At 44.0% G+C, this 15,587-nt stretch overlaps 1 protein-coding gene across 1 annotated transcript; it reads left to right on the top strand.

The window, feature by feature from the left end:
- The first annotated feature begins 79 nt into the window (after positions 1–79).
- srd5a2a (steroid-5-alpha-reductase, alpha polypeptide 2a) lies at positions 80–15,537 on the top strand. Its single transcript, XM_083765074.1, has 5 exons — positions 80–380; positions 7,522–7,685; positions 9,800–9,901; positions 13,088–13,238; positions 15,135–15,537. Exons 1-5 carry the CDS (start codon positions 100–102, stop codon positions 15,199–15,201), a joined length of 765 nt encoding a protein of 254 aa, XP_083621200.1. The 5' UTR covers positions 80–99; the 3' UTR covers positions 15,202–15,537.
- Positions 15,538–15,587: the final 50 nt, after the last annotated feature.

The following is a 15,587-nucleotide window of genomic DNA, read 5'->3' as shown; positions in this document are numbered from 1 at the left end:
TTGATTACTACTACTACTAGAGACATTTAACACTCATTCTTAACAACAAAAAACATATCGCTTATACTTACAGTACAGCACCTGTAAAGGAGAAAAGGAATGGAGTGCAGCGTCGGTGTCGTGCACTACCTCAGCTGGGGCTTCATCGTGTGCGCGCTGGCGTACCTCCTGAAGCAGACCCGGGGGGAACGCACGCCGTACGGGCGCTACGTGGACCTCCGGCCTCCGGGGGGGGTCGCCCTCCCCGCTAAGCTGGCCTGGGTCGTCCAGGAGGCGCCCTGCGTTCTGGTGCCGGCGCTCCTGCTCCTCGCCACCGACACGCGGCCCGGCCTGGGGAGACACGTGCTGCTCTGGACCTTCTGCCTGCACTACGTCCAGAGGTCTGTGGTGCTTCTATTATGACGGCTTTTTAACAACTTAAAAAACCCGTTCTGACCTGAGATCAGCTTCTAAACAAATGTCTTTTATACATCCTGACAGTTTTCTGAAAAAGCCATGTTTCTATATGTCAGTCAATTTTTTTCAAAAATAGCAGACCTACAAGCTCGTAGCGCTATGGCGCGCTATGAGCTTGTAGATCTGCTATTTTTCAATAGCTAAAGCATAACATAATGCTAACAATAAAACGGGTTCCCGTGATGTCACAGACACCGGTCTCTGCACTTCCTTCCTGGACTACTTTTGTTGTCTCAAGTCGTCCCTCCCCCTATCCACGAGAAGGAGCAGTCAGTGCACCAAAGCATGATGGGAATTGTAGTCCAGGAAGGAAGTGTCAGTGATCAGTGTCTGTGAAATCATGGACACTGCTCAAATCTAACATAATCTAAAACCACATATTACACACATGAAGACCGCAGGAAAGTGTTCTAAATCTTCTAAACGTCATTAACATAATATATATTTTTGGAAAAAAAAGGGTGAAGTGTCCCTTTAAAGCCTCTATAGTCTCCATTTCAAGACAGATTTCACTACACAGGACCGAATGAATGCACTGACGTTTATTTACGAGAAGGGGATTACATTGAGAATAAATGGAACATGATAAAGTCATGCAGTCGTATTGGCATGACATTAGGTGCTTTGGCGCGGGCCCCAACGGAGGATCTGCGGTCGGGAGCCTCGAATCGGATCCTGCCTGATGGAAGGCAGTGGCTCCGGAGCCTCCCGTCCCCCCGTGGGGTCATCCTGGTGGTGCCCGTTGCTGGGCGGTGTTCGGGTTGACCTGAACGGAAGGCATAGGTGAGACAGGGAAGTAGGACCTGATCTGGTTGGAGCAGGGCCGAAAGGGTGAAGGGGAACTGAGTTGGGTGGTGGCTGTTCGTTTGAACCTCTCAGTTGAACTTTCGTCTATAACTTACATTTGTTTCCCAAACAGTGTTGTCGAGAGTCGAGACCCGTATGTGGGTGGCGGACCAATTTGTATGGATCGCGCGTAAACACTCCTTTAGTGGTTCGAATCTCAACCTTTTCAGGCCGTGACCCCCCACCCCCCAAAATAATCACATTTGAACTGGGGACCCCCATCCTGACAAGCATTTGGAATTGTAGGAGACTAGGAGTTGAGGCATGACAATTTTGTTTGACTCGGTTCCACAGTTACATTTTGTGAAAATACAAGCTTGCCACTCACAACGCCTCGCAACGAGGCGTTGAAATACAGGTTGAGGACCACTAGAAGACCACAAGAGGACACAGCCCTGGCTCAGTGCGTCCTCTAGCATAGTTCACTTTGTAACCTTGTAACCTTGTAATCATTCTTTGTAACTTTGTATACAGCTGCATGTGCAGTTCTCTGCCAACGCCCTAAGGGCTGTTTCCCATGTTTATATTTCCGTGCTACAATATGCACTGTTGTAAAACATTATTGTGTTTTTCTTTCATGTCGCAATGCAATGATCTGTCATCAAAATACAGTAAAGGTACTGTAAATGTGAACCCTGTCGATTATCTTGCAATCAATCTTCCACATACAGCAATGTGACAAAAGCACAAATTAAAGCAAACATGCTATCCTGTCAATTGGCAAATTATAAATTCACTTAATTTTGGGGCGGGAACCCCTTTTGGTGATAGCGTTATGTTATGCTTTAGCTATTGAAAAATAGCTGATCTTACGAGCTTGTAGGTCTGTTATTTTTTGAAAGATCGAAGAACGACTGACACAGAAACATAGCTTTTTCAGAAAACTGTCATTTCCAAACAGACATTTTTTTAATCTGATCTCAGGTCAAAATGGGTTAAAGATGGAGTACCACCATTTTTCCCCCACCCTAAAACATGATCATCAGGTATTATTACAATATAAGACCTTTTTCCCAAAAGTGTACATTTTGTTAAAATCATGCTTTTATGTGGCCACGCCCACCAGTTCATTAAGTATGCCTGGTTTGCCTGGTGGGTGGTGATCCACCTGAACTGAAGCCGCACCCACAGCTGTAGTTGTGTATATGATAAAGGTGGAGGGGTTAGGGGGTTAGTGTGGTGTCACTATATTACTGTTTATTTCATTGGCCCGTTTGACTGTCAAGGGTTCAGCCTCCAGGAAGAAACCCTAAATACAAAGTTAATATACACCATTGCACATAAAACCGACTCCAGGGTGTCTAATGAAGTACTGTCACCTCATAGACACATGAGAAACTGGAAAAATACAAAAATTGTGGCACTCCATCTTTAATAAGTGTAACAGTTAGGATGGTCAAATGCAGAACGTAAATGTCCCCACGAGCAGAGATGTGTGTATATACCTCCCTCCCCTCTTCCCCTGCTACAGTGACTATATGAAACCTCTTCACCGCGCGCCATGCAAGCACCGATCTGTATCAGTAAATGAACAGGAAACGGTTATCGCAGAAAGGGATCTGGTCTCGTCAACATTCAGTGTGGATCACCATCGGCCCACTGCAAAGAAAACCACTTTGGCCTACATTTTGGTAGCCATGGTTCATGATTCTCGTATTTCATACGAGAGTCATGGCGCAACTGCAGCCTGTTTTACGCGATTGCTACATTTACAATTCTAACGTATATATAAACATTCCGATTTAAAATATAAAGTACTCACAATTTGTCCCACGGGTGTTAGTTAGTTGCTGCACCAGCGATTAGCACTGCTGCATTCCGCGTTCTTTAATAACACTCGGTGTGTTCGATATAGGTACGCTGACCGCCCTGCCAATACAGACTAATAGGCGAGTGCGCTCCCGGTGTGCAACTGTGGATTTCCCAAACGAAGCCCGTTTGAGAAAAGTAGCCGGGGCACTCGGATAAAAATGCTTTTTATTAAAGAACGCGGAATGCAGCAGTGCTAATCGCTGGTGCAGCAACTAACTAACACGCGTGGGACAAATTGTGAGTACTTTATATTTGAAATCGGAATGTTTATATATATGTTTTGATTGTAAATGTAGCGACCGCGTAAAACAGGCTGCAGTTGCGTCATGACTGTCATGATAACCCCCTACATCCAAACAGAAAAGTCCTGTCCGTCTGATTGATTGTATTAAACGACGTGAAACTCACTTTGCCACTCAATTTACCATTCACTTCTATTAGGGACCCTCTATTAGGAGTCATTTGCTTTACAGACAGTACAAATATATTCCCACAACGGAGCAAACATGACATAGAACTCACACCCACTTGTTGTTGCTTACCTGATATTAATATTTAATCAGATTACTGTACCTTCACTTGAAGGCACTTATTACATTAAAGCAACCTCAACTACGACGGTTGTTGGCACCATGTATCTTGGCCACATACAGTAGCTGTCCATGTTGACCACTTTCAACCCGGTGGCGTGTCCCTAAATTGTGTTTTTTCACACATAGACCCATGAAAAGCGACATGTTGTGAGCTTGTAGATCTACTATTCTCAAACTTGGAATCTAAACATGAACTATGACTAAACTATGGAGGCGTGGTGAAGCATGACACCGCCACTGAATCTAAACATGAACTATGACTAAACTATGGAGGCGTCGTGAAGCATGACACCGCCACTGACGCTGAAACAATCATGTGATGAAGAAGAGCAGCGTTTTCCATCCAGGAGAGTTGATCCAGTTGATTGAGTTGATTGATGGCAGGTGTGCACAACCCAGGGGAGTTAAGTGGGCGTCCAGGACAGGAACGAACATGCACACAAACATGCACACACACATACTGAACATGCACACAAACATGCACGCACACATACTGAAAATGCACACAAACATGCACGCACACACACATACTGAACATGCACACACACATACTGTACATGCACACAAACATGCACACACACATACTGAACATGCACACAAACATGCACGCACACACACATACTGTACATGCACACAAACATGCACGCACACACACATACTGTACATGCACGCACACACACATACTGTACATGCACACAAACATGCACACACACATACTGAACATGCACACAAACACGCACGCACACATACTGAACATGTACACAAACACGCACACACACACACACATACTGTACATGCACACAAACACGCACGCACACATACTGAACATGCACACAAACACGCACGCACACATACTGAACATGCACACAAACATGCACACACACACACACATACAGTACATGCACACAAACACGCACGCACACATACTGAACATGCACACAAACATGCACACACACACACACATACTGTACATGCACACAAACATGCACACACACATACTGAACATGCACACATGCACACACACATACAGTACATGCACACAAACATGCACGCACACACACATACTGAACATGCACACAAACATGCACGCACACATGTACTGTACCTGCACACAAACATGCATGCACACATACTGTACATGCACACAAATTTTGCACAGGCAAAATAGAAACATTTCTTCACCAGGCCTATGGTTGCCTATATCCTCCAGGCCTGGTTGCCTATGTAAGTGTAAGCTCAGCCAAAGGTCAAGTTTACTAAGCTATTGAGGATATAAGTGGTTTCAATAACTGCAGATACACATTAACATGAATCCATCATTAATAGAGACGGTGATGTGTCAAACTAAAAAAGACATTAATTTAAACACTGATGATAAAACAAGTCTGTGAAGCTATAGTTATCTATGAAATCTATGAAAAAGTAGAATCTGTTCTGCATACAATTCCATACAATAATATGTAGATTGGGGGTCCCTGCTTTATCTCTCTCTCTCTCTCTCTCTCTCTCTCTCTCTCTCTGCTAAAGGGCCAGCCAGGTTAGCCTGAAAAACGTTGAAGACCCCCCCCCCCCCCCCCCTGGGGTATATAAAAAGGTTGGGGAGGTTCATAAACTAGCAGTTATGGGACTGCAGGCAACAAGACTGACAGAAATAGCTCACCACTCTGCCATACAGGGATTATTATGTGCCACTCTGATTATGTTGTCTTAACCAAACCACGGCTGAGGGACTATACAGGACCACGGAGCATAATATGGTTCCATGATTACATGCCTTTGGAATGTCAGGTTTACAGCCTGTTAAACTCTACAAACACAAGGTTATACTTCACCGCCCGCCCCTTAATGAATTTTGACATTAGGGAGTGATGAAACTTGTCCCAGTAATGAATGGGTGGTCGAGAGTGGTGAGTGAACCACATTATTTCTATGTATTTATTTAACATCTGTACTTGGTCTGCTCTTTTTACACCCCCCCCCCCCCCCCCCCACACACACACTCTCTCTCTCTCTCTCTCTCTCTCTCTCTCTCTCTCTCTCTCTCTCTCTCTCTCTCTCACACACACACACACACACCATAGCCTGCAGGAATGCACGGTATGAGATTATGGATGGCATTTGTGAGACTTTGATTTAATCTCCCTGGAGTTCAAATCAACGCAGCCGGCAGCAGGACTTGCGTGACCCAAATGTACTTGTCGCGTGCTCAGGTATAGCGTGCACCACCAGGCCTTCGAAAAAGCTGCTTTAATACCATTCTGACCTGAGATCAGATTCATACGAGGTTTCCACTGGACACACACTGGTCTGATTAACCCATTCTGACCTGAGATCAGATTCTAAAAATGTCAGTCGTTCTTCGATTTTTCAAAAATAGCAGACCTACAAGCTCGTAGCGCGCCACTCGGTGGCGCGCTACGAGCTTGTAGGTCTGCTATTTTTCAATAGTTAAAGCATAACATGACGCTAACACCAAAATGGGTTCCCGTTCAGAATGCATTAATACCAGTTAATTATCGATGTCCAAATGTGGATGATTGTGGAGTAACGCACCCATGCGTGGGTGCCGCACACACCCAGTTTGAGCACACACACTGAGCACTAATGCATGTACTGTACTGCAGGTTTACATTATAGTTGTGACACGTTTGGTCGCATTCTTCCACAAGTCTCTCTAGTATACTGTACTTACAGTCAAAAATGTTCACTCAAGGTCTTCATTGTGGTGTTGCTGTTTTGCAAAAAATCTGAGTAGGCCTACTTGTCTTCATCCACCATTGCAGGAAACGGAGTGTGTAAAGACAGGAAACAGGTGGCACTAACCACCTGACTCTTCTTTCACACCTTTTGCTGTGTACATTGTTCGTATGCTATTTGTACATCGTCGGGTGAAAACCACATAATGTCCAAAACCGTTACTTTTCATGATTCAAACCTCGAAAGTTGTCGCTTCACGCCGTGTTTTTTCGAGCTTGTAGATCTGCTGTAGCACGGTGCAGTAGCATGATCAAGTGGGACAGTTCTCTGAAATACCTATGTTTCTAGGCCTATATCACTCAATATTTCATGTCAAGGACCCCAAAAATGATCTCCCTACTGCACTTTCCTCACTCTATTCCACCAGAATAATTAGGAAGGCAAATAATAAAATCATTGCAGACAACTCCCATCCTGCACATCACCTCTTCAATCTCCTCCCATCAGGCAGGAGATATAGAAGTATCAAGAGCTCAACATCTCGCTTCAGAGATAGCACTTACCCCGTAGCCACTAGACAATCATTTTTGAATTAATTATATTTTGTGTTAGTTAGAACATGTCTAAAATAACATCAAATATATATTTTAAGGTGATAGCTAAATAAGTGTCATAATCCGATTAATCGTTTAAATAATCGGCAGATGAATCGATTATGAAAATAATGTATGGCCTGCTGACCAGAGGGCGTCATACAGACTGTGTGTGTGTGTGTGTGTGTGTGTGTGTGTGTGTGTGTGTGTTTGTCAGGACATTCGTGTACGGCCTGCTGACCAGAGGGCGTCATACAGACGGGAACTACCCATAGATCCGAAGTCCCGTTAGTCCGAACATGCACTGCTCCCGTGCTTGCGGTTAGGTTTAGGTTTGCTCCCGTGCTTGCGGTTAGGTTTAGGTTAGGGTTAGAGATAGGGATAGTAATTTCAATGAACCTTCTGACTAATGACATGGCACCATACAGACTGTGTGTGTGTGTTTGTCAGGACATTTGTGTATGGCCTGCTGACCAGAGGGCGTCATACAGACTGTGTGTGTGTGTGTGTTTGTCACTTGTCAGGACATTCGTGTATGGCCTGCTGACCAGAGGGCGTCCGACGCCGCTGCACATCGTGGCAAGTTCCGTCACGTTCTGCTCCGTCAACGCCTTCCTACAGAGCCATTACCTGCTGCACTGTGTTCACTACCAGCACTCCTGGACGACCTACACGCGACTGGCCGCTGGTACGTTGGGTCTATACAATACATTACTGTTCCTATTATAGCGGCTCTGAGAGTGTACATTCCATCTGTACACTCTCAGAGTAAGGATTTATTTTTATTTTTTTTGGCCGCAGACCTCCATCAGAAAAGATTTAGTGCCATGAGGAGGACCCCCATACAAGATTTGTAGGAGTTAAGATGTTCAAACATTTTAAAGATCTTTTGTTAAAATAACCAATTTGAAGATGGGGCGGTATAGTGGCTCAGGATTGACATTTCCACCGCTGTCGGTGTGTGAATGACAATGTGCGTTTGTGACTGTAATAATGCACTTCGGATAAAGGTGTAATATAAATGCACTATTTACCATATCATTATGATTACAAATAGTTCTCAGCAGAAAGGGTCGGTCAACTTTGCAACTCTGCTTGAGTGCTCATGGTTTCTGTTGATAAACGCTAGATTGAGACGAGTGATAGATATACTGTCTGGCTTGACAAGATCGCAGCATCACGTTCACGATAGTCTGTCGAGAGTCAGACTGTTCATGACTCACGTTACAGATGGGTTCTCAGATTGCATTCATAAGAATGTGAGATCACAATGCTGAAGATAGCCGGAGCTTTCCTATACCGTCACACACTGACCTGAAATAACCTTTTATCTCAGTGATAAATCACACGGATATCACATAACGTCTCCACGTTTGCGTCCATACATATATCTGCCTTCTTTTTTTTCACCCCACTTTTTTTAATACATTTCTCACCCGGTGCCAAATGCCTATAAGCTCAGCTGTAATCCTGGGCGCTACTCTCCCTCTCTACCAGTTCAGTGGCCTTGTGGTTAGAGTGTCCGCCCGAGACTGGGAGGTCGGGGGTTCAATCCGGGTCGGGTCATACCAAAGACTGTAAAAATGGGACCCAATGCCTCCCTGCTTGACACTCAGCATCAAGGGTTGGATTGGGGGTAAGTCCCTGCGACATACTAGCGTCATGTCCAGGGGGTGTACTTGTACATCAAGCTGCCTCAAGCTACAGAAACAGGAGATAGGCTCCTGCCCCCTATGGGCCTCATGGCTCGGCAAGGCTACTTACTTACTCTCCCTCTCTGCCAACCTGGGGAGAGCCCCCAAACTGAGCTTCATGCTTCCTTCAATGCATGATGAGACGGGGGGAGTTTCCCCGGTAGGACGTAGCGCGTGATGAATGCGAGGCGTCATCAGCATCCTGCTAACTGCAGCACACACACGTAACCTGTTATACGTGAACCCTAGCTCACCTCCGCTCAACGTTGTCACGTCACAGGTCTACAGGTGTAAAAGACTTTGTCGTACAATCTCCACCATCGCAGTTTCAAGAACGGAGATAAGGAAAGAAGCAGAAAAAGAGGTCATGTATGGTGCATGATACATAACGTGCATCTACTATATAATGCGTACGTGTGTGCGTGCGTACGTGCGTGTATGGTTGTAACGCACGTAACTCGAGAACCGTTTGACCCACATACTTCACATTCGACACACGCGTTCCACACCCCCACAGGGAGTGCAGTGCCAGGTATCGAGTCGGTCGGACCCACGGTTCTCCAGAACCACCACAAAAGGCTCTGGTCAGGCTCTGCCAGTGCAGGGCCTAATGAGGCCAACTCCTTTCACCTGTGCTATTTCTCTCTGGCTCAACCAATCAGGCTCTGCCAGTGGGCCGAATTGATTGCCAAGTACACTTTTCAGTTTGCAGTCTTCACACACAGGCACCTACATGACAACGTATATCATTAGGTTCCCAAGTTGCATCGTTCCCAAGTAGGCCGGTGGCCGACTGCGACGGGCACATAGACGTCTAGTGGTTAAAATTGCAATTAAATAGTGTCCGAACAGTCAGCAAAAATAGCAAATCTGTAAGCTGACGTGTTGCGACGAGTTGTGATGAGTTGAGTATATCGAAGTATATAGGTCTTAAGTGGTCAATTATGATAAAATAATGTTTTTCTTTCCTGAAAACGGCCCACCCATCTGAACACAACATAATGTCATGTGGTCACATCCGTGAATGCTTTCGAGATTTTCAAGTGGGCCTTGATACAGAAAAGGGAAAGAAATACAGTAAACTACTGTAACTCATTTGTTGCTGTAGGTTCTCTGGTGTTTCTAGTGGGAATGGCCATCAACATCCACAGTGACCACATCCTTCGCAGGTTGAGAAAACCTGGAGAAATTGTCTACAGGATTCCCCAAGGTAAGGAATGTATGGAAATAAGATGAGGGAAAATTAAGATAAAAATGTATTGATTCCCATGGATAAATTCAGTAGTAAGTGTTGTAGAGCGTCGCAGTCCCTCCCTCTTTCAGAACGAGTGGCCCAGGAAATGGTTCTCCATTCATTTTCTCCATAGGCTTTTCTTAAAGTATTTATTTAAAGACGGTTACGCCGCGGACAAAGCCAACTCGGATCGTGACAAATCATGACAATGAACACAATGTTTTGGGCCGATCAAATAATTTATAAGAAGAAAAACAACAAAAGTCTATGAGGAAAATGAACGGTGATTTCTTTTCCGGGTCTCTCGAGGGGGCGGGACTGCGACGCTCTATAGCCATCTGCAGGTGGTTTATCACTTAATCAAGTGAATATAAGCATGAATATACATCTATGCAACAGTGGATATGAGACTGATATACTATAAGTACAGTGTCAACCAGCCAGTATGTAGGTGTATAATGAACAGTATTAATATTTACTATTTATACATGGTCTATCACTAAAGCAGTTGTTCTGGAACCTTTACACACATAGAATTAGGATGTAAACATAAGTCCATTCTGTTATACACTATTACACTTACATACTGGCTGGCACGGGTGCGTATCTTTGATCCGAAGATCCTGACTGTCTTGACACTAGTAACCCTAACGCCAAACCTAGCTCTGGTCCATAGCCTTCTACTGCTTCTACGACTCTGCCCTGCAATATAAGGCTATGGGACTTTCGGTTTTAAATCTCAAATCGAAATCAGACCAGCCTCTCCTCTTTAGCGTAAATAAAAAGAACGTTTTTGCTACTCACCAAAACAAAGGCGGGTTGTGTCATTAGAAAGCCTACTTTCCTTAGTGGAAGCACTCTGAGCCCCCCACCACACGTATAAACGGTACTTTTTGGCCAGAAAGGGATTTTCTTTCACCGGAGTGAAAGTTCTCAGTTCTCAGTTCTCTGGGTAATATCGGTAGAGGGAGCATTGGAGTAACTAAAATAATTATTTTCCCGGTGGAAACAAAATCCCCTTTTGGCCAAAAAGTACCGTTTATACGTGTGGTGGGGGGCTCAGAGTGCGTCCACTAAGGAAAGTAGGCTTTCTAATGACACAACCCGCCTTTGTTTTGGTGAGTAGCAAAAACTTTCTTTTTATTTACGCTAAAGAGGAGAGGCTGGTCTGATTTCGATTTGAGATTTAAAACCGAAAGTCCCATAGCCTTATACTGCAGGGCAGAATCGTAGAAGCAGTAGAAGGCTATGGACCAGAGCTACCCCAAACCCTAACTTAACCTAACAGCATGTATGTCGGACTGACGGGACGTCGGACTAACTCGTGCCCAACCTCTGGGACTCTGTATCCAAGAACAGAACTGTTGGTCAGGTCAGCCTGGGGTTCAGACAGAGTTGGTTGTGGAGCCTGATGGCTACTATAGCACAAAGGACTGTCCTAGTGTCCTCCTAGTGGCTTTGTTCTGAGCTGTGGGACTTGGAGACTGTCCTTAGGGTATATATGCCAGTGTGTGAACTGTAGTTTCCCCCCCTGGTCTCACACACGTTTCTAGGTCAAGTCATTCTAAACATGTGAAATGTAACTCCTGTGCCAAGCAGCACACATGTCACACCCTCTTGATCCCGTTTCACTTAGTGTGGTGCATTGTGGCATATGAGATTGTGGCTCCTATTGCATTGTTATATACAATTGAGAAGAGTTAACCCATTCTGGACGGGAACTCCTTTTGGTGTTTTAACTCAGCATTATGTTATACTTTAGCTATTGAAAAATAGCAGATCTACAAGCTCATAGCGCGCCACTACGAGCTTGTAGGTCTGCTGTTTTTTTAAAAATCGTGAAAATGCGGCACAAATCTTTGAATATATATTCTTTCAGAGCGAACGTTTTTTTTTATTTCGACGTCAGGCCGAAATGGGTTTTAAGTAGGCCTACACTTTGTGCGCGGTTCAGTTGTCCAAGTCATAGACGCATAGTATGCGGAAGTGCCGTTTGCGCCTGTGAAACTCACTGATCACTGATTTTTACCTGTGTTTTCAACCCAGCATTGTGGGTTGAATCACGTTAAGTTTCCCTTAACGTGAAGTGATGGACCGATTACACATGCTGCCCACGTTACAAAGTACCAAAAGCTAACCGTAACATTTAAATCCTTCATCCCAAATGCCATTAAGGCACTAAATGATACCACGCTAGATTTGTTGTATGTATTTGCCACTGTTGTCTTGCACTTTTTTGCCATGAGAAAACTATTGTGGAAGTGTTGTTGCTGTTGTTGAGACCGAAGACAATTTTCCACACGTGGACAATACATTAAACTAACTAACTAACTAACATTACGCCGGCCAATCACAATTTGCGTCCTCGGTTTTTGTCTTCAATGTTTGTTTGCACACTTTCGTCTTTAATGTTTGTGTTTACACAATGTTTGTGTTTACACAATGTTTGTGTTTATACACTTTTGTCTTCGACGTTTGCGTTCACACAAACACTCAAAGCTGGACATATAGGAGGGGCTAGCGCCTCAATAACACACAGTGGCCTTGGATTTTTCTTGGAAGCATGAGTTCAAGTCCGTTCAAGCCCCCGCAGCAAGATTATACTTATAATAGTTAACTAAAACTAACTAAAAAACGAAAACTAGAATAAAAAAAAACATTTTAGTTAAGTGAAACTAATACAAACTAAAAATAAATTAAAAAACAATAACTAAACTGAAACTGTATTGTGTGTCCTCAAAACTAACTGAAATTATAGACAAAAATACCCTTAGTTTTAGTTTTTTACCTTTCGGATATTTTTATTAGATTCATTTCCTCATTTCTCCAACAAGTTTTACGGAAGTTTTCAGCACCGTACGGCAGCATGTAGCCACGCTAATCCTAAACCACAAATAAAACAAAAAAACTTAAAACTAAACTAAACTAAACTAAATTAAAACTAAGCATTTTCACCAAAATAAAAACTAAATAAAAACCAGCAGACCCGCTCTAAAAACTAACTGAATTAGAAAAAAAGATATGTCAAAACTAAAACTAAACTATAATGAAAAAACCAAAACTATTATAACCTTGCCCCCACAGTCGCCAGAGCAACACAGAAAATATTCCACACGTCGTCACAACGTACACATTAATTCACACTTTTCCTCTCGACTTCAGGGGGGATGTTTGAGTACGTTTCTGGTGCCAACTTCTTCGGAGAGATGGTGGAGTGGGTGGGATATGCCATAGCCACGTGGTCCTTACCGACCTTCTCCTTTGCCCTCTTCACCATCTGTTCCATCGGACCGCGAGCGTACCACCATCACAGGTAAACCTTCTAACTTACTTCATCACGTCGTGGTTTAGGAATAAATGGTTAACCACAGACCAGAGTTAAAAACATTCACTTTGAAATAAGAATATATATTCAAAGATTTGTGCCGCATTTTTACGATTTTTCACCGAGTGGCGCGCTACGAGCTTGTAGGTCTGCTATTTTTCCAATAGCTAAATTATAACATAATGTTTAAAACACCAAAAGGGGTTCCCACTGGCTGACACTGTACTTACTGGTGTCTCTATATTTTGGATACTAGATCATAGACACTATCCAATAAACAATTACCGGTATAAAAATGTGAGGCTTATAGCTATACGAGTGTGTGTCAGAACTTTAACCAATCGTGCAAACTGTCACACTTGATCAGCGGCAACTTTCTCGTGCACGCTGTGGCGCTTGGATCCCGCAGAAAGCGCACACACATTTGTAGTCATCTACGTCATAGACGTTATAGATCAGGGGCTCTCAACGTTTTTGGGCCGGGGACCCCCGGAAATGCTTTTGGCAATGTCTCAGGGACCCCCGTGGCGGGGCCCCCTCCCGACCCCCAAATATAAATTGACTGCTTCAATAGCCATAATAATAGAGACAAGAATACACCATAAATAAATACTGAAACCAGATATAATAATTATGGAAGGTGTATGCATGTACTATGTGTACTATATATAAACTCTTCATTTACATTTTCCAGCCTTTCAGTTGCAAAAAAATAAAATAAAGAAAAATAATAATTTGGGGACCCCCCAAAATAATTTGGCGACCCCCCGAGGGGTCGCGACCCACGGGTTGAGAACCCCTGTTATAGATGACTGAATTTATTTATGGTGATTTCTTTTAGAAGGTACACTCCTCCTTTTGGTTTTTATAGAGCTCCCAAAACCCCAAATCTCTTTCAAACACAACTGTGTATGATCTTTACCATATATCACTTGTGAGTCATCACCATTTTGTCACTTTTAATACATTTTGATACGAAACATGGACTGAACCATTGCATTTCCTATTTGAACTCCATTTCTACATTTTAAGATGGTGCGCGTGTGCTGTAGTTTTTCTTCGCCGTTGTTCAGATTTATAACTTATTTAACAATGCAATTTAGTTTGGTTAACATCAAACCACATTCATTGAAACCTCACATCCCCTGCTCTTTTATTGAGAAATGTATGTGGATCGTGTCAAATCATGTCTCACCTAGACACAGGATCTGATACACATTTTGACCCGATGCTCAGGATTCGATTAAGGTCAAGATTCCCCCCTGAGCAAGCAGGCAGGCTCTATCAGTTCAATGGTAAAAATAAATAAATGTCAGCACTCTGCAGGAAGCCGGGTTCAAATCCGGGGTAGAAGAAAGTGACATAGTGGAGCTTTAGATATACGCATGGGGCGGCGGTGGCTCAGGGGTAGAGTGGCTGGATGGTAACCGCAAGGTTGCCAGTTCGAACCCGGGCTCCCCCAGAGTTAGTGTGGAAGTGTCCTTGAGCAAGACACTGAACCCCTAATTGCTCCTGATGTGCAGGTCGGTGCCTTGCATGGTTTCCGCTGCCATCAGTGGGTGAATGTTGCACAATCTATGTAAAGCGCCTTGGATAAAGCTATATAAATGCACCATTTACCATTTACGCACATCGACCCGATTCGACCATGGGTGCTAGCTGGGCCGTAAAGAAAAGAGAACACGACAACATGTCCACCCTCTAGGCATCATCTTCTTCTGAATAAGAAGATGCCTAGTCGTCTTCAAGTCAATATTAACCTGAAGGAGATCCCTAGACTCGGGTCGAGACGTTCTTTCCCCATGTAACTAGAGTGCCTATTCTACTTTTCTCAATTGTAAACATTGTCGCATAAACTGAAACGGTTGTGTTCTCCTCTTCTAGGGACTACCATCACAAATTTGAGGATTATCCCAAGGCCAGAAAAGCGGTTGTTCCTTTTCTCCTGTGAACAGACGATACTATACAAGGCATCATCACGTGGCTGAACCCTCGTTATTCTAATGAAATCAAAGTAATCTTTGTGTGAAAGGCAGCTTATAGGTTTCATCAGTACGCCGATGGGACAAACGATATGAGTGTCTGATTTCATCTCCTCAGAGGAAAGGAATGCTGGCCATTATCAACCGGCTTCATCGAGTATATGTCCACAAATAACTTCCAATCCGACGGCTACAACACAAATGGAAGAGGGCAGGGTTCCCTAACAGAAGTATACAAAACACTCCCCCCTGGCCAGCCGGGGCGCCTGATGGAGGGGGAAAGGAACTGGTCAGAATAACGTGTTCCTTCCACGCGCTACGTCGGGCCGGGGGGAAATCCCCCGTCAGGTGAAAA

Source organism: Protomyctophum parallelum, assembly GCF_964188405.1.
Source record: "Protomyctophum parallelum genome assembly, chromosome: 5".
Classification (NCBI taxonomy): domain Eukaryota; kingdom Metazoa; phylum Chordata; class Actinopteri; order Myctophiformes; family Myctophidae; genus Protomyctophum; species Protomyctophum parallelum.
The sequence above is the reverse complement of the archived record's forward strand: the minus strand, read 5'-3'. Positions and strand labels throughout refer to the sequence as shown.